Source organism: Sitodiplosis mosellana, unplaced genomic scaffold (assembly GCF_009176505.1).
Source record: "Sitodiplosis mosellana isolate CC-2019 unplaced genomic scaffold, AAFC_SMos_1.0 Smas_scaffold_6242, whole genome shotgun sequence".
Lineage (NCBI taxonomy): Eukaryota > Metazoa > Arthropoda > Insecta > Diptera > Cecidomyiidae > Sitodiplosis > Sitodiplosis mosellana.
This window is the reverse complement of record NW_022601483.1, coordinates 152863-174463: the sequence shown is the minus strand read 5'-3', so window position 1 is coordinate 174463 and position 21601 is coordinate 152863. Positions and strand designations below refer to the sequence as shown.

Genomic DNA, 21601 nt, shown 5'->3' with positions numbered 1-21601 from the left:
AATTTGGTATTTTCTGTTGATGAATGAAACGAATAGTTGAAAAAACATTGCGCAAGTTGTTGAAATCGTGACAAAAAAAATTGTCCGTACAAAAGTGGTTTTGTGTTTTGAAAAGTGGATACGGGTCCTTAAGAAAGATAAAAAGAATTACATTGGTAATCCCGAACTTTTCCGTACCGTTGGCCTGCGTTGTCCGTAGGTCCCAAGAGAAACGGCCAATATGTTTATACGCTGTCTATCCGCCGAAAATACACTACAATATATACACGCTTATTGGACGCCGAATTGAATATATATATTCTAGTGTATATTCGGTGTATTCTTCAGCGTGAAACATATTGAATAAACGAATGCATTCATGGCCACCAGAGGGCGCCTGAATATGTTTCAATACGTTTCACGCCGAAGAATACGCCAAATATACACTAGAATATATATTCGATTCGGCGTTCAATAAGCGTGAATATATTGTAGTGCATTTTCGGCGGATAGACAGCGTATAAACATATTGGCCGTTTCTCTTGGGGTACTTTTGATTATTTTTTGTGAATTTTCTTGAAATTAAGGCAGTGAAAATATAATAATATAAATAAAGTGAAAAATCGGTCACTTTAACTAAAACTTCGACAATTTTGTATGAGAGGTACCCGTAAACCGATTCTTATTGGCTTTAAACTTTCTGAGGTTTCATTTTTTGGAGAAAAAATAAGATTCTGAAAGTTTCATGTTGATTGCATTTGCAGAAGTTTGGTTTTTGGCCCTCAATTTTTTCCAAGAAAATGTCGGCCGAAATTGAGGACAAAAAATCAAACTTCTGCAAATGCGATCAACATGAAACTTTCGGAATCTTATTTTTTCTCCAAAAAATGAAATCTCAGAAAGTTTGAAGCCAATCAGAATCGATTAACGGGTACCTCCCATACAAAATTGTCCGAAAATCGGTAATTTTAGTCAAAATTTCAAAAAAGTTGTATGGGAGGTACCCGTAAATCGATTCCGATTGGTTTCAAACTTTCAGAATCTTTTTTTTTCCCAAAAAATGAAATCTCAGAAAGTTTGGAGCCAATCAGAGTCGATTTACGGGTACCTCCCATACAAAAGTGTCAATTTTTTGAGGTTTCTCTTAGGGCAAGTACCCCTGGATCAAATCGAAAATGGTCCATCTTCGAACTTAAACTAAGTTTTTTGGATACAAAACTTTTGGCATTTCCAGATTTTGATTATCTCAATTATTTTTTGAGTTATAGTGTTTACAAACAGCTACGACAACGACGACAACGACGACAACGACGGCACACGAACGGAAAAGTGTCTCAAAAAGTGGTTTTCTACGCGTTTCATGAGTTTTTATGACGATCTAAGCTAATTTTGCGAAAAAAGTTTTCGGGACCAATTCCTATACTTTCCCTTGACACGTTGTGTACGGAAAAGTAATACTTCAGAAATTCATTTTGAGAATACCAGAAGACTTCAAGATCGACGAGTAACCTGATTTACACGGATCCAACGATTGAAATGAAAGTCACAATCTAATTAATGTGTAAAGACTGGAGATGAGCACTTTCATTTCTGTTTTAGTGGTATTTTCGCTTTTGTGAAGTGTACCGGAATGTGGTCTTACTCAAATAGAAAAAGTAAAACGAATACATAATTTTGCAGTCAACACACGTCGATATGGTGCGATTTGTTGACGTCTTAGCGGTTTGCACCATTTTTTTATTGACTACAGTCGGAACAGGTGATAATGCACAGTAACAAAGTGATTCAGCGTTTGTTTTGCACAATCATTGTTTTCTATTTACAAACATGTTTTGTTTGGAAAATGATTAAACGAAATATTGAAGACTGAAGTTAAAACTTCTGTTATTTGCAGATCGAGTTCACAATAAACATGTGGTTTGTTATGTTGAGTACGAAAACGACTTCAAAATTGGAAAAGTTGATCTCAGTTTGTGTACACATTTAATTGCTGTCGACCATGTGTGGGGCGTAAAATTTGAAACTGAAGAAGGTATGAGTGTGAAATGAATAATAAGGTGTTAAAAGCACCACGTAGAAAAAATTAATCAAATTGAATGAATCAATTTGTGACCAATAAATCGAATGGTTTTCTTAAGAAACATTTCCTTATACATATCCGCAACTCCACACCTGCGGTGGCAGGTCAATAAACCGAAAGTAGTTCTATCGAGAAATGAAGCCAAAATTTGAAAAAAAGTTAACTTTGAACTAAAAAATTGTATACGAGGTCTCGCCGTGCGATTCATTCGGATTTCAGTCTACCAAATGTTGCATCCCAAAGTTGTTCGATCAATAATCAACTATATTGGAGTCATTTTTGTGGCGTCTCCACTCGCATTTAACGTCCATTGTAGAAGCTTACTTGTCAAAGTTCAAACATCAATGCAAACATATGAAAGTGAAGGAAATGACGCCAAGCTGCACGAGGTTATTTAGCAATCGGTGAAATTACTTTCGGTATATTGGAAACAAACTGTGTATCTGAAAAAAGTGTATAAATAAAAACAAAGTTTTCTAATAGAAAATCTAATGATTTTTTTTCTTTCGTATTTGTGAACACAAAGATCCATGGACTGATTCAAGAGATAGAAGTAAACAATACAAACATCTAACAAAATTAAGACGAAAATTTCCACATTTGAAGGTAATAATTTCATGGGCCACTCAAGACATTCATCATGCTTTGATTTGTTATGATTTTGGAGAAAAAAATTTGTTTAAATCCATTGAAATTTCAATTAAAAATGAATAACAATGTGGAATTTAAATCGATTGAATTTTATGACTTTGTCTATTCCAGATTTCGTTGGCGCTCAAACACAATTTTCGTGATTACCTTCTGATCGCCAAAAGTAATGAACGAAATCAAACATTTATCAGAATGGCGACTGATTTTGTTTTGCAGCAAAAATTCGATGGATTAGATTTGCTGTGGGATTTTTCAAGATATCAGTAAGTTGGTCATCCAGTTTAATTATTAGTGTAATTATTTGTTCATAAAAATAACAAAAATGCATGTGTTAGTATGAACTTGAAGAATTCTGCAGTTCTCAATAAGAATTTGCAAGTTCTATCAATTCAACATCACATGTTGTCAACAACTTCAGCTCAAATACGCACAAAAATATGAATTCAAAAATGCAAAACTGAACAGAGCAGAGTACGCTGGATATATAGCTGTTGCTATTCAACAGCCACTGTCGTTTGCGCGTTTGCTATAGGGAATAAATAACGGGTCGTTTTGTTTATTGGTTCGTCTATACTGAATGTATCAATAGCGACTTTTGATCAGCACTTTGGAATTGCAGCGGCTTGATAGCCAGTACACTCAATGCTCTGAAACTAAAACTATAAATTCTTAACCTATTCCATGATTCCAGAGAATACAACTACAAGTACATTTTCGATGAAAAATACGATCAAGAGAATTTCTTCAACTTTATGAAAGAGTTCAAAGCAAGTTTCCATTCGCATAACATCTCACTTACCACGACATTTATTGCGGTAAATGAAAAAATTCTTGAAAACATTGACCCATTTCATCTATCGAATCACTTCGACTTCATTCACTTTTTGCAATGGTACATTTTCGATGGCCTCAAATTCGGTCAGTATCAATTAGCCCTTGAGATGCGAAGTATTCGAAATATGCAAAAAGCCATTGATTGTGCGATTGCTTTGGGTGTTCCGCGTGCTAAGATCATCATGGGGTTGCAACTATTACCAACGGTATTCGATCATTTCTCGTCCGAAGTTGAAAAATTTGACTACGGTCATGTTTGTGATTTAGAAGAAAAGTACGATGTCACTCGTGGTCTAGGCACTGCCAAAAAGCCAGTACCGATTCTCTGGACATTTTTACCCGAATATGAACGTTACATATATGAAACGATGCGCTCCGTAGCCAACAAGGTCCGATTTGCTGTCAGACGGGATTTGGGTGGAATTATGGTGTTTCCCATTAACTATGATGATTTTGAGGGCAAATGCACAGCCAAAAACAACCAATTCGTCGATTTTAAATCAATGGCAAATATTACTTTGAACATCCCAACTGTTGAAAATACAAGTTTTCCGCTTCTTCGTACCATAAATGCAGCAATTATTGTAGCCACGGATGAAAAAGTAAAAGAGGATCAAATTCAAATTGAAAATCAGACTGATAAATCACGGCATGGTTCATTCCAAGATAAAATTGTCATGTGCTACACTTTAACGAGACCAGATCGAAAGATAATCACAATTCCAATTGAAAATGTTAATCTAAATCTTTGCACGCATCTCGTTTGCATCGACAATATTTGGAACACAACAGCTGATGAAGGTATCATTTGTTCAACTTGACTGTTATTTTCGATATAATTATGTATTTTTCAACTCCTTTTTGAACCATCAGAACCTTGGCGAGATATGACAAACGCATCAGATTATGGACGATTTACACATCTACGGCAGAAATATCCACACTTAAAGGTAATTGTGAACTACTCTTATTTAGCTCAAAAATGATATTTAAATAACATTGGAACCGTTGAATGTTCCTCTTTTTATTTACTTATGAAAAGTGATAATAACGCGCCAATAGCACAGGAAAAGGTACATAAAACAGTCAAAAAGGCTTATCAAGTGCATTATTTCGGACATTTGTCGATCAATTTTATTTATGAAGTTTCTAAATGGATTTAATGAAATCTACGACTGTGAACACAATTTACCGCTATCGCTTAAGAATTTTTTTAATTTTTAGTGATTGAACCGACTACAATTTGGTCCAAATACTAATTTTTGCGCATATTTTGTCCATTCCGCAGATTTTAATGGCTATTAAACATTCTCTTGTTGACTACTCAAAAATTGTCAATGATTCTGAGCATCGAAATGGATTCATAAAGAATGCAACAGACTTCATTTTGGACAACAGATTCGATGGACTGGACTTATTCTTGGATCTCTCCACCATAAGGTTAGTTCATTAACTGATCTTCAATCTGATCAAATTTTTTGACGATCAAAATTGAAACATTTTTTTCCAAACGAAAACGAAGCCGTTAAAAAACTTTACTTTTATCTAACCAAAAAAATAAATTACAATAAACCCTTATCATTGTGAAATGGTAGAGAAAATTTTTTGGTTATAATTTTATCAATTTCTCTTCTAGAGACCACAGTCACCACCCTGGGTCACTTTTTACTGAAAAATATTCTGACAAAGATGCCATAATCCGCTTCGCAAAAGAGCTAAAACAGAGCCTGCATGGAAATAATAAGACATTAACTGCAGCATTTACCGGCATCAACACAGACCTAGCTAAATCTCTGAATGTTACCGCTCTATCTGAACACTTGGACCTCCTGAACTTTGTGCCAATGTATGACTTTCGTGGCCATTCTGGAAATGTGGCCCTTGACACGCTGAATGCAACAAAAACTGAACAATTTTTCGACAATTTGATCAAATCGAATGTGTTGTCGTCTAAAATCGTTATTGGGGTATCGTTTTTAGGACACTCATTCACACATAAAACCGACAGTATTCAGTTCGAGGACACATGGGGTGCGAGTCATGCATGTGAAATGTCGAGAAAGCTTAAAGTTGCTAACTTATTTATTAAGAAGGGCCCACAACAGAAGACTGCCAAGTTTTATAGTTTAGAGTCTGAACATGCTGATTCGATTCGACTAAAAGTGGAATTCATTAAGAGTAGGAATTTAGCGGGTATCACAGCTTTTCCCGTTAATTTTGATGATTTTCTTGAAGAATGCGATGAAAGTGATTCGAAAAGTGCATTTGCAGATCAACAAATTGCATATCCGCTTCTTTGGACCATAAACAAAGCGATTTCTAAAGCATTTTTGCAATCTCACGAGACTGAAGTGAATAGAAATTAATAAAAAAGAATGAGAAAGTGTTATTATAGAACTTAGAATAGAATCAATAAAATACATTCGGAAATCCGATCTATTTTTTTAATATATTTTTTTCATTCACACAATATTGGCCCAATTAAGTCTGAATTCGATACCGATAGTATTGGTGCGGTGACAAGGCTAGCTGAACTTGATGAGCAACGATTTTATGGTTTTCAGGTTGGAGTTTTCTGAAAAGTGTCTTTAGGAAAGTTTGAAAGTGATCTCAAAATCGTCGGAGGTCACTTTTATTCGTTTGTACAAATTGAATCGTGTAGATGTAAATTGCAACGGTTTACTGCAATCAACGCAAGAATAATTGGAGGAAAAAGACCCACATCGAGTTTTTGAAAAACAGAAAACAGTTGGAAAAATTCAACACACAACTAAAATATTAGAACAAACTTTTTTTCTTCTTCTAAAGAAGAATCGAATCGTAAAGTAGGAATTGATATTTTGACAACATCTACTTAAAATTGCAATCCCAAAATTGATTTCTAAACTATTGTTCAAAGAGTTATACAAGTTATTGTTTAAGTTTTAAATTTCAATCCATTCTAATTACATTTCAGGCTGAATTATTCAGCGTTAGTTGTGCTCATCAAAACATTATAATCCTCCTCAATCACCATATCACAAAATATTACCTCAATAAATACAACATTAATTGTCCTAAAAAAAATTCCTGGAATTTTCCTACATGAAAAAAAAATAGTTTTCACCTAAAAACGGATTTATTTGAACAATCGTCGGGCTAACGAAGTTACATTTGACCGAAATGTCATAATCATTTGTGTTTAGCGCTGCAACAACAAAAGCAAACATGATTTGACATTTCATCAATTGGTGAACATTGAAATGTCATTGTTTCAGGCAAATTTCTGTGCTTTATTTGCATGTCTAGCGCAATTGATCGTATGGTTTATTTTACTTTCTTATTGTTCATTTTTCATTGAGATTTCATTTGAAAGAATTTTGAAAAAATCAACGAATAATTGGTTTCAATCGAAACCTTCCTGTTTTATCATTCGGTTGAACTGTTTCCACTTTATTTGCTTCTCTTTTCACATAGAGTGACAGCGACGTTAGTCAACGTCGGCAGAATCAAAACAAAGTTTTGACCGAGTCAGCACTATCTCTTTTTCACAGACCAAAGACCTCACAGAACAAGTGAATTAATCGAAATTTTCTCTGTCAATATATGTGTTTCATCAAATTTGTTTGTCTTGAAAAGTCATATCTTCGGCCGAATTTTCCTAAAGAACAAATCAAATCTTTGGTTAAACCAAGGTGAGCATTGCTCACTGAGCATTGTTTGTTTTCAAATTTCCTTTGGTCTTGACCAACTTAAACATTCCGAGGTTCAATCGCATTTTCTTTTTCGTTTGGCTTTGTGTCCATTCCAGGTAATTTCATACGATCGAAAATGGGTAACACAAATTCGGCCCCAGAAACCACGGAGAACGCGAAGGAAGATGTACGAAAATGCGTTCTATGCGGTTTAGAGGTGCCAAAAGAGAAGCTTGGTCAACACAATAAAGAAATTCATTCGGTGTTGCGCTTCAGATGGGAGAATGGAGCACCAAATATCCTTTCAACTCATGGGCAATTTAAACGGGTGGATCCAGTGTCATTGTCCACTGAACAAACGGTTGGTCATTCAGTGCCAAATGTTGCACATATCAAAATGCCAGCGTTGCCAATGGTGCAAATGATTCCAATACTGCCGCCAATGCCAAATGTACCGCCACCAGATGCAATTATCCCGAAACCACCGACTGAACCAAAACCGCTTGATTCCATTCAAAATACCTTCAATGATAAAGTAAAACGTAATTGGGCGGAAATGTTGTCCGGTATTCGTCATACTCATAGAATGAGCGACGCAGACGAATACGTCGATACCACTGCATATGATATGGACATCAGTGCCGAAAGCGGTTCGGAAAGTGATCATTTTATTGAAGGAAGTTTATTTGAATCATCAAAAGTTAAGAACGCAGATGAACCACATGCACAGGCCGAAAAAAGTGTCACTGCAACCAGTGACAAAGATAATCGAGAGATTGACAATTTGTCTAAGCGCCGTACGAAGAAATCACGTTTTAGAGATGCTAATCCATCAGTCAAAACTACACAGAGCACCACCCAAACGTCTAAGGAAACTGTGGATGTGCCAAAAAATAGTGTCAAAAATGACAGAATGATCAACGAGGTGGAAGAAGTCAAATCCACTAAAAAATCATCACAACCAAAGTCGGTCCATAAATTGAAACGACCAAAACTGAGCGCCGAGGTGAATGACAATTTCTGTGAACTCATTTTGACCGCCAGAGTTTATTCCGATTCCGATGGGGAATATGCCGAATTTCCAGTTCAAAGTGAATTAAAGTGCCGAGGGAGCGAGACCAGTGAGCGGCCACAGAAACGCCAACGAAGAACTTCATCATCTTCCACTGTATCGAGCAACGGAAAAAAACAACAACTTCGGGTCACAAATGCCGATCTGAAGAAAATCATTGAACAACACCTTGAACAAGATCCGCAAAAATAAGGGTGATATGCTAACCATATGGAAAAGAATCTACACACATTTTTATTTTTTTATTGCTTGTTTTTTTAAAAATTAGTTTTGTTTTAATAGTACTACTATTGATGCAACTTGATGACCTACTATTGAATCAATAGTATTGATGCAATACATCGAATTTTTTGAGATTGAAATAAATTACGACTTGAATATGAAAATTAATATTTTTCGAAAATGGGAAGGTGACTTTTGGTATTTATTTTTAATGAAATGATCTCCAAAAATGGGAATGAATTTCTAAAAATAATGAAATGATCTCCAAAAAATAATTGAAAACGATCTCCAGATAAAAATAAAATTATACAGCCGAAAATAATAAATTGTCATCTAGAAAAAATGAAATCATTTGCAAAAATAAACGAATTGGTCATCAAAAAAAATAGAACGGTCTTTAGAAAATCTTATTTTGGCTACCTTAAAAAATAAACTGGTCTTTAGAAATAAAAAATTGCATTCAAAAAGCTTCTTCTTATCTCTATAAATAAAAAAATGATCACTAAATGCAAAAATGAAATGGTTCCCATAAACATTGAAATTTTTGCGGGAAGAAAAGGGATCCGGTCTCCAAAAATATAGAAATAATCTATAAAAATAATGAATTGGTGGGGGTAAGAAAAAAATGAAAAATAAAACTCATTTTTTACTTTTCCACACGACCATGTCCTGAGAGAAAAGTAATGTGATCCCCAAAAAATATGATTTTTACTCGTTTTCAAAGCTAGAACACGAAAAAATGGTTTTAGAGCGATGTTTTTTTAGGTCTGTTTCATGTGCTGACCTGTGAAGATCGCCGATGGAAAATCGAACATTTGTTAGGGAGCTACTTGAAAAAGTACTTTTGGGACGTTTTTACGAGACTATAGCAACTTAAAAGTTGCTTTATCTTAACAAAACTAAATCATGGCATTGACTGGCAACAGCGATTGTGCTGCTAGATGGTGCGGCGGCCAGCGTAACTTAAAATTCAGCGATTCGTCGCATGAAAACAGTTACTACATACAGTATACACATAACATAATATTTGGTCATAATCGTTAGCTCATATTCGTTAGCTCAGAGATCTGTATTTAGTACAGAGACGTAAAATGTTCCTCATTTAGTAAAACTTTAGATTGCCAAGATTTTGTTTTGTTTATTTTTAGTTGTTTGTAAACAAATCTGCCCATCTTTTTGCATTGCACTGTACATAGTATAATAAATCCATAATAAATACACAGAGACAATGCGAAAAGATATGCAGATTTGTTTACAAACAACAAAAAATAAACAAAACGAAAATCCCCATAACTAATGCATGGGCAATATAAAACTAAATGGCAAACATTTGATGGACGGTATACTATGTAAAGTGGCAACGCGTGGATATAGGCAGACTTGTTGACAAATAACGGTAAATGAACAAGATAAAAATCTCTCTCGGAGTCTGTTGTATACGCTTCTCTGTCTGTTTCCTTGTGAATGCAAGGGAAAAACACTATGTGTGAGAATCGTTAAATGAACAAGCGCGCTTCACAGCAGATATGCACGCAACCAACAGCTGCTGTTGCACAGATCTGTTCACCAGCAGCGCCACATAGCCAGCAACTTCAATGCTCTGTATAAAAGCCATGGATGAAGTCCATTATTTTGGACAACAGGGTGGAAATGTTCTCCATCGGCAAGACCTTTTATTTAGGAGACCGTTTATTTTTGGTGACCTGTTCATTTTTTTGGAGATCGTTTCTTTCTTTGGAGGCCGTTTCCTTTTTTTTGGAGATCGTTTCTTTTTTTTGGAGGCCGTTTCTTTTCTTTGGAGGCCGTTTCTTTTTTTTGAGATTTTTTACAACAAGTGACCGCTTTATTATTTTTAGAGATCGTTTCCTTTTTTTCGAATTCTATAAGAGATTATTTTTAGGCATCACTTCTTATAAATAGAGATCAATTTTATATTTTTGAAAAAAATTCCCTTTTAATTTTCGAGATCAGTTATTTTTTTTCAAAATTCATTTAATTTAAATAGTACTCCATATCTTTTTTTCTAGTGACCATTTAATTTTTTTTAATTAATATTTCTGGAGATTAATTCCTCTTTTTCGCAACCAATTCCAGATTTTCAGTAACCATTTCTTAATTTTAGTGACCGTTTCATTAAAATTAAATACCAAAAAATATGTCTCTGAAAATATTAATATTTTTCGAAAATTGGGCTTAATTTAATGCTAGCTTAATGGTTTCAGCAAAATTAACAAATTAATATATTCAAAGAAGAAAAGAATTCCAATAAAAGAATTCGTTTTAATTTCGAAGAAAAAAAAAGTCGAATCTTGAAACGAAAAAAAAACAGGGTGAGTTCTATTAACATTAAAATACTTCTAATTTTATTTTGGACCAGCACATTTTTGTCCATGAATTTTTGTCGACACATGGTATGATTTGGGTAGCACATCGAAATATTAAAAAAATATTCAGGAATTAATGGAAAAAATTATGAATATAATTCCTAATAAGGAAAGATGTAGTTTTGAGCCACAGATTGTCTGGACATTGACAATTATTACAATAAACATTATCAGGATAGCACAGTGTAAATCAAATTGAAACAAATAATTATCGCTATATTCAACATAATTCACCTTTTCCTGTATTTTCTAACTTGGTCTATTTTTTTTGGTAGGACCTGTCTTTTTTTTATACACATTTTAACTTGGTACTATTCTTAATTCTTATTACAAAAAGACTTATCACTTCAATTACATCATTCAGAACATAACGTTGATCAGTACTAAGACCTAGACCAACGCTTTATCTTATCTGTGTGAAATCAGTTGATAACAGTGTTTTATTTTTTTATGGAATCTGTTACGATGATACAATAATTTATTACGTGTAGACACTTTGAATTACCTCTCTCAATGAAATAGGTCAAGAATAACCTGAATTGACAATTGATGTGTTTAATTCTACAAAAATGTTCATTGCGACTGAATGATTGGAAATTAATGTTTTTTGAAAAAATATCTCTGAATGAAATTTGTTTTTTTTTTTCGATCATCATATTGCAACATGATCATGAATAAAACGTACCCAATAAGAAGCACAAATACGTTTTATGCCGTCATTGACTAGAGATGGAACCCAAATACTCATTCAATAATATTAAATTTCGATATATTTTTTTTGTTGGTTGGTATTATTGAATTGATAACGGATTTGATGGAAAATATTATTTGAAAAAAATTGAGAAAACAAGTTTGATATAAAAGTCGTGTAAGTTTTTGCCAGACGACAAAATCTCAAAGAAAACTGCGTCTTGAAATAACTGACATGCTTTTTATATGACACTTTTTCCGATTTTTTTTCTAAATAATATTTTTCATCAAATCTGTTATGAATTTAATAAAATGGTTAATAGCAAAAAATCCCTATTAATTTAATAACAAATTTATAAATCTATAGAACAATACGGATTTTGCTCATCTCAATCGTTGACAAATTTCATTGATCGGCTCGGATCAGTCGAAAAAGAAAATTCTTGACATAACGCATTTTGAATACTATTCTTCTAAAACTAAATTACTCTATGTATAATGACATGATATGATTTAGTTCAATTTGAAGAAAATTAAAAATGAGCTAAATTGACATTTTTTGGAGTGCTAAATTGCCTTAACCATTCTAAAATTATAATAAAAAGAATTACATTGGTAATCCCGAACTTTTCCGTACGTTGGCCTGCGTTGTTCGTAGGTACTTTTGGTTATTTTTTGTGAATTTTCTTGAAATAAAGGCAGTGAAAATATAATAATGAAAATAAAGTGAAAAATCGGTCACTTTAACTAAAACTTCGACAATTTTGTATGAGAGGTACCCGTAAACCGATTCTTATTGGCTTTAAACTTTCTGAGGTTTCATTTTTTGGAGAAAACATGAGATTCTGAAAGTTTCATGTTGATCGCATTTGCAGAAGTTTGGTTTTTGGCCCTCAATTTTTTCCAAGAAAATGTCGACAAAAATTGAGGACAAAAAATCAAACTTCTGCAAATGCGATCAACATGAAACTTTCAGAATCTTATTTTTTCTCCAAAAAATGAAACCTTAGAAAGTTTGATGCCGATCAGAATCGATTAACGGGTATCTCCCATACAAAATTGTCCAAAAATCGGTAATTTTAGTCAAAATTTCAAAAAAAATTGTATGGGAGGTACCCGTAAATCGATTCCGATTGGTTTCAAAATTTCAGAATCTTATTTTTCTCTCAAAAAATGAATTCCCAGAAAGTTTGAAGTCAATCGGAGTCGATTAACGGGTACCTACCATACAAAAGTGTCAATTTTTCGAGGTTTTTCTTAGGGCAAGTACCTTAGGATCAAATCGATAATGGCTCATCTTCGAACTTAAACTAAGTTTTTCAGATACAAAACTTTTGGCATTTCCAGATTTTGATTATCTCAATTATTTTTTGAGTTATCGTGTTTACAAACAGCTACGACAACGACGACAACGACGACAACGACGACAACGACAACGACAACGACAACGACGACGGCACACGAACGGAAAAGTGTCTCAAAAAGTGGTTTTCTACGCGTTTCATGAGTTTTTATGATGATCTAAGCTAATTTTGCGAAAAAAGTTTTCGGGACCAATTCCTTTACTTTCCCTTGACACGTTGTGTACGGAAAAGTAAAATTGAAATGGTGTGAATAAGTTTCACACGAATTCGTGCTATCATTACATGAGGCTCTTACAATTTTATGTTTCAACATTTTTAATACCTTACTAGGATATTATAGGAACATTACTTATGAATTCATAATTTTTTTTTCTACTTCGAAAATAAAAAAATAGATTTTTGCCCCAAGCAAAACCACACCTATTCGATTGTTGAGAATTTTAGCTTAGCATGGTTCATACGAGACGAACAATTGCGTGTAGGTAACGATGAAAAGGTTAAAAATGGATCCGACGACAGAGCAAACGAGACTGGTGGATGCCATGAGAACCAGAGATTTGCCTTCTTGATAGCGGAAAATGGTAGCAATCGACGTTTTCATATAGCTTTGAATACCGATAAAGAACATCCACTGGATAATCTGGTAAAGAGAAGAAACATAAAAATTAATTAAAATGTCAAGAAAAATCTATTGAAAAAAAAACAAGTAGAAAAGTTACCATAAAAACGGGTCCAAATTCCGTGTGAAGAAATGGTGGAAATGGGTTTTTAACAGCAGCATAGAAAATGTAAACACCGAGTACGATGACAATGACGATGAGAAAGTCCAGAATGCGAATCGAAGTATGTGGAACAAATTGAGCGATGAAGCTGCCGATGGCATTTCCAATGGAAGCGAGTGACGCAACGAGATGATAAATCAAAAATCCATACGGAAGTGATGAATAAGATTGTAGCCCAGGGAAAATGCCATTGCCAAAAAATCCAATCAGAACCATGGCTGAGAGTAACTTGACGTAGTTGAAAGTGGACAAATTCAGTACATTTTCTGGGACTTCACCAGTTGCAACATCATGTCTGTCTTCGTTTTCGTAATAATATTCATTGCCTTCCATTACAATGCCGGCGGCCAATTCTTTTTTGCACACTTCCATTTTGTTTAGCAAAATGAAGGCGATAGTGCTGATCAACAATAATCCGAATACCAACAGGAAGAATGTTTGTGTCCCAAAACGGGCCGGTGGAATGTATTTAATGAGTTTTCCATCGGTGTCTGGTATGCATTCAGGCACGCCAATCCCCTGGATTAATGTTAAAATACTGGTGAATAGGCCATTCATACCCTGGCCACACATGTAAGATACAAGGTAACACTCGCGGAAACGACCCATGAACGGCAAAAATAGAACGGAGCTCACCGTTCCCACGGTCGCAAACAGAAACACAAATATTAGGTAAGCAATACTATGCTCTTTGCCGTTGATGGTGATTGTATTTTGGTAGAAAAACGCCATTCCAATTGCCGTTAAGCAGCCCATGGACATGGTGAAGTAAATTAAATAAGCATCGTTCAGTTTTTTTGGTGCGTATTTTTGGTAGAAAACATAAGCAAAGGAAATGATGTTGGAGCTTTGCACGACCACAGTCATGTAGGCAGGCATCGACCAGCCCTCAGGCATCGTCGATATTATCAATGGCAATTGGAGGTATGAAGACGTTACACCAAGCCATGAGCTCATTCCAAATAACAGCGCCAATGCGTCCACAAACAAATTCCGCTTCTGATGTGCATTCGACTTGGGGCCCATGTTCATGTCCGATGGTGGAACATACTTTTGTGTATCACTCATTTCTGTAAAAGAACCAAAAATTTAAAATTAATTTGGATGCAAATTCAATTCTTTGAAAATTTCTGAAAAAATCTTACACAAATCGGACCACTAGAATAAAAAAGGGAAATTAGAAATTTTGCAAGCTACTTTTTCGATACTTGTTTCAAAAAAACTTGATTTTCTTTTTTTTTCTTTGAATTTAATTTCATTGTCTGGATTTATAATTTATTATAAATCCTTTATTTAACATTTGACCTTCAAGGCAATATTCCTAAGGCCCACGATCGCACAAGATTTTAATCATTTACTGTTAAAATATTGAATTTTGGATGATGGAAATAAACATTTTTGTTCTGATTGAAATAAATTTTTGGCATAAAACGTGGGAATTATATTTAAAAAAAATTGGATTAAACTGAAGCAAATTGAAATGACGGAAAATATTAAAAAAAACTGTTTAAGAAAAACAAAGAATTCATAGAAATCATCAAAGAAATAGAGAGCAACGAGAAAAAGTTGAGCAAAAAATAAAAAATCCATGAAAACATTTACAATTTGAAATAATACTTCTGCTACACGACTTTGTGAAGCAACTATTTTGCTAACTGATTTAATTGGATTCAATAAAACAATAAACGACCTACTTTATCATTGAACTGGTGCGATAATGAAATAAATCGATGAGATAAACAGATCTATGGCTTATTTTAAGTGTTTTCTGAATTTTGTTACATAAAATAATTTTTATCTTCTAAATTTAAGCGATGTCAATTGAAGTTGGTTTTAATTCTTTTTTATCATCATTTGAAACTGGATATCATATGCATTAAATGCATTTAATAGAATATTTTTGTTAATATAACTTGAAAATATGCAAAAAAAAATACAAAACGCTTTTTAATAAATTTACGGATATGTTTGTTTCCGAATAGAACTGAATTTCAAAAATTGAACACAAATTTTGGTTTTTCATTTGCACCGAATGATTTGTCTCAAAAACAAGTAATATTTCAATAAATTAGTTGCCGATCGAAATGGCTGTTATTCTTCGAATCGAAACAGTGAAATAGTTGTGAATAAAAATATACCTCTTTTTGTCACTGAGTAAAAATAAAATATAAAATCACGATTTTTTCCTAACTGTTTGCCCAAATTGGTGGACTATTTATGAGTAAAATTGTGCCTTATCATACGGAGGAGTTCCTACAACAACTTTTAAATGAACATCAGCAAAAATTATGCATTTGATCTAGCAGCTCATGTGCTCTGTCCGGCGATTAAGATTCAACTGATTAACTAGCCTTGCATTTGACAGAGCTGTGCATTTGATCTCTTTTTTGCTTTTGTTCGTTATTCCAGCCGTTGTGCGATCGAATTGCGCTTATCATTTTGTTTACATTCAATTCCGTTCGACCGGTGACAATTCACACACTCTGGTTTCAAACATTTTATGAATATTACACTAGCTGACTTATGGCTTTTGGTTTTGTTTATTATCACAATTCTGTTAGAGAGCAATAGAAAATTCACAAAATTTAATTTCTTGAATCAAATCATTGTGATTAAATTGTTGCTTTATGATTTTTGCTGCTTTGTAGGACTTTTAAGACTTTACGCTCATGACGACGTTTTTTTATGTGTTTGTAATTGCAGTTGTATGAATACAGTTGTTTGTGCTAGCAGAGACTCATTTGTGACGAATTGAAGCGTCGTAAAAAAGAGGAAAAAGTCAGTTTAAATTTCATATTTATAAAATGCAATCTCATGACACTTTTGTGAAATACCATACCGGCTTGACTTTTATTCGGTTTCATTTGGGCGATATTTCATGATTTTTTTCTTTCCGAACCAACTTTTATGCATGATGTCATACAATTTTGGCTATTTGTTTATAATACAGACGTTTTTGTTATTATTAGTCAATGTTTGCAGTAGATGCACTGCAGTTTAAATGTGGTGGGTTTCATAAAGCAAAACCGTACACTACTCTTCTAAAAAAAATTCAACAATGGAATGGATTGGAAAGCAAAATACACTCCGAATGACATGCTTCATACGGATTGATATGTCAATGTTTAATACATATGCGTCGATGAACTCATCAAATTAGTCGTCTTTATTTCAAGAAGAAGAAAAATGTTGAAAGAAAAACATCATACGGAAAAGCTCAGGACTGTGAATGTAATTCTTTTAATTCGCAAAATATTCGACGAACAAAATTTATTATGGGCATTTTGCAATTACTTAAAATGAATTTATAGATCAAATCCCTGATTGTATCATTGGAAATTTGATGTCCACATGAATGGGCAAGCGGAATAATGAAACGTAATTTGTTTGTAAAATGAAGAGCCCCTGAAAATTTTTTGCAGTAAAAGTGCCCCACAAAAATATTGTCTGAATTGGTTTTCATATATCACTTTTACTGAAAAATTGTTTACGAGGCGATTCAAATTGAACCAAAAAATATTGTATGAAAGAGAGCCTCACGAAAAATATGCAATTTGAATCACCCCGTAAATTTTTTTTTCATTTAAAGTGGTACATGAAAACAAATTCAGACAATTTTTTGTGGGGCACTTTTACTGCAAAAATTTTTCAGGGGCTCTTCATTTTACAAAAAAATCACGTTTCATCATTCCGCTTGCCCATTCACATTTCCTACAATTGCTTGACCGATAAAGGGTTCTTTTGCAAAATTCACGATTTATATATATTCTGTTGTAATTTTGATAGCCGCAAGTGCTACTTCTTGAATGTTAAGTGCTATGGAAGCATTTCTTGCATTGAAATATAGGCCAAACGAAGTACTGCAACGACATTAAAATATATGAAATTACTACCTTTTGTTTTAGTCTCCTAAAGTCTACTTGAATTTTATTTACGACTAAAATTACGGCACAAAGAGCGATTCCCAGCAATCGGAGTTGGCGTGATGGTAAATGACGTACCAGAGAAATCAGAATCACTAAGAAAGTAATGGCACACTTCACAATGAACACACACCAGTCCACAACAATTGAAATGTCTCCAATGAGAAAACCAATCAGTCCAATTCCCAGTGCCCCCAAAACGTAGCTACTTCGCAGTAAGTTTATTGTAACTCTTACTCCAAACGATGCAATTTTAAAAAGTATGTCTGTTTTGGGTGATAAAAATTAAATTATGAATTGAAATATGCACAATTTTCCATACAGATTCATCAATTTCCTTGAAAAATAAAAACAAAACTTTGAATTGAGCCCATTTTTAGGTTAAAAGACAACTTTTTAGTTGTATCAAGTCATGCCAAAATAAAATTTCAACCGAAAAGGTGGAAAAAATACAATTCAGTACTTACTCAAACATGAAATTGTGACAGTGATCACAGTAAACAAGGTTTGTATCGACGATAGCAAATTCATATTTGATTTTTCCGAGACATACGATTGATGTCCGATTCCAAATTAGATGTTCCAATGAAAAACGATCGCTAGCCTCTGATTGGAATTTGGAGTCGATTCGCACAGTTTCTGAAAACCTAAATTCAGTATTTGTATTTCTAAATTTAATTTGTGTTTGATAGAAGTTTTTGATTTGCTCAACAATTTACATATTCTAAATCAAAGTATACCCAGTTTCAATGTTGTGAGTGTCTTTCACGACTTCACTGCACTAGCATCAGCACATTCTTTTCATATAACATTGTCGAGACTTCGTTTATGTTCGGTCTGTAACTAAAACTGATAGTGAACGTCATTTTTCATGCGACTTACCCGAATATTTAATTTCTTGCTGCCTCTGCTCTTTCCATTTGATCTTTCCTTTTGTTTCCCATTCTTGCTGAGTGGCCAATTTTTTCTTCTCATTCACAGCGAAATGTTTACATTACGACCGGCGACAGTGTGCACATTGTCGATGAAGTGTCAAAGTGGCTTTGTTTATGACAAAGAAAACCAATGGAATATTCCATGCTGAAAATTTGCTCTATGCAATTGGATCAAAAATTGATGTTGAAAAAATGAAATGAAAGAAAATGGAAAAAATATGAAATAATTTGTAATTTTGATTGCATCAAAGATTCAATAATTTTTTTTAAGGTAACGAAAGAAAAAAATCAAGTAACCTTAAAAGTGGTTGCACAAAACTAACGAATATGCGAACTGTCAAACTGAAAAAATTTGCATACGAGCTCCATCTCGGTTAATGAATTTGACAGCCCTTTTTTTTCTCGTATTACATTCCTCTCTCGCAAGTTGACAGATAAACATTTGCACGAATAAAGCCGCACACAGTTCACGGAAAAAGGCTGAAAATTGTATTTTCACACGAATAACTTTGTGTTCAACTCAAAATCTCAAGTGGTGGAAAATGGTTGAAAAACTGTTTCATTGCGAAATTTGTCGGTCAAAGATATTGGAGAGCCGATTAAAAAAGCACCATGCAAAGGTACATTCGGATATTGTTGACGATATTTACACACCATTATCGGATGTTGCATCAGAAATGTCATCCAAGGCCAATGCTAAAGCGATAGACAGCAAACCAACATCAGTCAGGAGTGCATCGGGCATCGAACCACCGAAAGACGAAGGCAAAGTGCATGTTCAATGTGGTGTTTGCCGTAACAAAATGCCAGCCGCTGACTTGGATGCACACATGAAGCGTAAGCATACCGAACCGATCGATCAAGTGGATGCCATCGGTACAATGGTCGACGTGATGTTATTGGACGCCTTAGGAAAACATACATCAGTCGGTGGTTTGAAGACTCCCAATCCGTTCCGCAAACAAGTGATGCCTGGTCAACCATTGGCCAACAACAATGATGATCATGATAAAGCATCGGCAGCCGTCAAAATGGAACCAAACAAAGATCCCATTGATTTTGGACAGAACTTCAAGCCGCCAACGACTTTTGCTCAAAATATCAAGCCCACCGTTGACTTTGGCTCATCGAAAGAAGCGATTTTCTACACGATTCGCGTCAATGAAGCCCAAATGCAAGAATTGATGAACAATAATCGCATCTTTCCGAAGAACGGCGCCTTTTATTTGAAGTAGTTTGAAAGGGTTTGGACAACACAACCACTACCAAAACCATGAATTGATTACAATTTTCGAGATTTTTCTCCTTTTGTTTGTTGTTCCTTTTTTTCAGCTTTTTTCCACATTAATACATATCATTTTAAGTAAAGCATTGCAAATACGGATTCTTTATATGATTTAAAAGCCATAATTTCTTGTAAACCTACCAAAAACATGAACCAATCACAATCTATGTCTAACATAAGCAAGAAATAAACGTCATATCATATTTTTGAGATTGAGCTAAATTGAGATTAAAAAAAACTGTGAAATGCAAAATTCCGTGCAAAATAATAATTTTTTCTTGAAAACCTTAAAAAAAGGGTAGCATTTAGTAGTTTTGTTTAATAAAATCTTCTGAATTAGGCATTGAATGGCAGTGAATGACTCTTCAATTCGTAGATGTACATTGCTGAATATTTCCACTCATTGTCATTTTTTTTGCTGGAAAATGGGTAGTCGATGTGAACCCGCCTTATTTTGAGATTTTGAATTGTTTGAATTGAGCAACGTGTTGCTTCTATTTCTGATCTAGAATAAAAAATCCCTTAAATTAAATGAGGAATTTATGAACAGAACCGCATGAAAAAATGGAAAAAATGTAAAAAAAATGAAATGAAATCTTCAAAATTATGAAATTCCAAATGCCAAAATTATATCTTTTCTATTTTTGTCTAATAAGATATAGGCATATATATACCAAGTTGGCATTGCTATATATAAGAATATAAGAGACTCCTATGCATTGTAGCCACCTTTCACTTCCTAACTAGTTTTGATCTGCATAAATGCATATAATTATCCAAACCACTGCTGTGATGATCGTCATGTGGCGTTCGGGACAGTCAAATATCAACCGACTCAATGGTCTAGTGGTATGATTCTTGCTTTTTGTGCGAGAGTAATACCTTTGGTCTGTATTTAGTATGTGCAAAATATTATAATTGACACATACTAAAAACAGACCACACATGCTCGATGCCCAGGGTTCAATTCCCTGTTGAGCCCACTGTTGTATTTTTTTTTTCTTGCGATTTTTATTCGTTTTTCTTATTCTCAAGTAGTTTATGGATTAGTTTTCAATGAATCGGAAAAAAAATTTATTTAAAAAATATTAGACGGAAAATGCGTGAAATGACGGGTTTGCCGAATTTGAAGTGACATTCTTCTGATTTTTTCCCGAATTTTTGGCATTGTTTTTAGGAAATGTAACGTTTTTCTGTTGGTGGTCTGGTTTCTGGTTGTGACAATGGAAACGGGGGGATAGGTAACTTGGCCGCCTAACTTTTAGCCGCCGACGGAAAATTGCACTTGGCCGCTGGCGTCCAAAAGTGATTTTCAAAAGTATTACTCTTGGCCGCCGGCGGCTAAAAGTGATTTTCCGTTGGCGGCCAAGCGTAATATCAAAAATACCTTTTGAGCGCCCGCGGCTAAAAGTCGTTTTTAACGGCGGCCAAAAGTTTATATTGAATATTACTCTTGGCCGCCGGCGGCCAAACGCATTTTCAGTGGTTTCCAAGCAGAATGTAGAAAGTGCGTTTTTCTAGACCTTGTGCTCTCTTGTACTAAACTGAACTATTCATACTAAAATGTGAAAAATGGTACGGTCAGCAACGGTCAGAAGTACCAGAGGACCAAACGAGCGCGCGCGCGAGTGGAGGTCCTCTGGTACTTCTGACCGTACCATTTTTTCACAGTTTGCAATAAAATAAAATGGTAGTACCAACAGAGGTGGAGAGGAGAGCGCAGAGG

General features: G+C 34.3%; 4 protein-coding genes across 22 annotated transcripts; 3 read left to right on the top strand and 1 right to left on the bottom strand.

Annotated features, from left to right (window-relative positions):
* Positions 1–1464: 1464 nt before the first annotated feature.
* On the top strand, positions 1465–4530 carry LOC129579558 (probable chitinase 2). The gene is made up of 6 exons (XM_055469708.1): positions 1465–1738; positions 1874–2011; positions 2586–2665; positions 2822–2973; positions 3402–4345; positions 4418–4530. Exons 1-6 carry the CDS (start codon positions 1675–1677, stop codon positions 4528–4530), a joined length of 1491 nt encoding a protein of 496 aa, XP_055325683.1. The 5' UTR covers positions 1465–1674.
* A 306-nt stretch (positions 4531–4836) lies between these two features.
* Positions 4837–5974, top strand: LOC129579545 (probable chitinase 10). Its single transcript, XM_055469689.1, has 2 exons — positions 4837–4984; positions 5181–5974. Exons 1-2 carry the CDS (start codon positions 4839–4841, stop codon positions 5908–5910), a joined length of 876 nt encoding a protein of 291 aa, XP_055325664.1. The 5' UTR covers positions 4837–4838; the 3' UTR covers positions 5911–5974.
* Positions 5975–6753: 779 nt separating this feature from the next.
* On the top strand, positions 6754–10769 carry LOC129579542 (uncharacterized). Of its 3 annotated transcripts, none has more exons than XR_008689244.1 (3): positions 6754–7218; positions 7335–8700; positions 10721–10769. XR_008689244.1 is itself a non-coding variant. In XM_055469684.1 (3 exons), exon 3 carries the CDS (start codon positions 7355–7357, stop codon positions 8480–8482), a length of 1128 nt encoding a protein of 375 aa, XP_055325659.1. In that variant the 5' UTR covers positions 6783–6843; positions 7001–7218; positions 7335–7354; the 3' UTR covers positions 8483–8898. The 3 variants fall into 3 exon arrangements, 2 of the variants coding, with proteins under 2 accessions (XP_055325658.1, XP_055325659.1); XM_055469684.1 differs by lacking the exon at positions 10721–10769 and having other exon boundaries at positions 6783–6843; positions 7001–7218; positions 7335–8898; XM_055469683.1 differs by lacking the exon at positions 10721–10769 and having other exon boundaries at positions 7335–8898.
* Positions 10770–10847: 78 nt separating this feature from the next.
* On the bottom strand, positions 10848–20502 carry LOC129579547 (riboflavin transporter 2-like). Of its 17 annotated transcripts, none has more exons than XR_008689256.1 (7): positions 18888–18904; positions 18396–18748; positions 18123–18294; positions 17734–17921; positions 13670–14802; positions 13175–13590; positions 10848–12172 (listed from the first exon to the last, which is right to left on the bottom strand). XR_008689256.1 is itself a non-coding variant. In XM_055469691.1 (6 exons), the coding sequence occupies exons 5-6, from the start codon at positions 14798–14800 to the stop codon at positions 13396–13398; spliced, it is 1326 nt and encodes a 441-aa protein (XP_055325666.1). In that variant the 5' UTR covers positions 14801–14802; positions 17626–17921; positions 18123–18302; positions 18396–18748; positions 18888–18929; the 3' UTR covers positions 10848–13395. The 17 variants fall into 17 exon arrangements, 7 of the variants coding, with proteins under 7 accessions (XP_055325666.1, XP_055325670.1, XP_055325669.1 ...); XR_008689252.1 differs by having other exon boundaries at positions 18396–18452; positions 18538–18899; XR_008689251.1 differs by having other exon boundaries at positions 17626–17921; positions 18396–18452; positions 18538–18898.
* Between the last annotated feature and the right edge of the window lie 1099 nt (positions 20503–21601).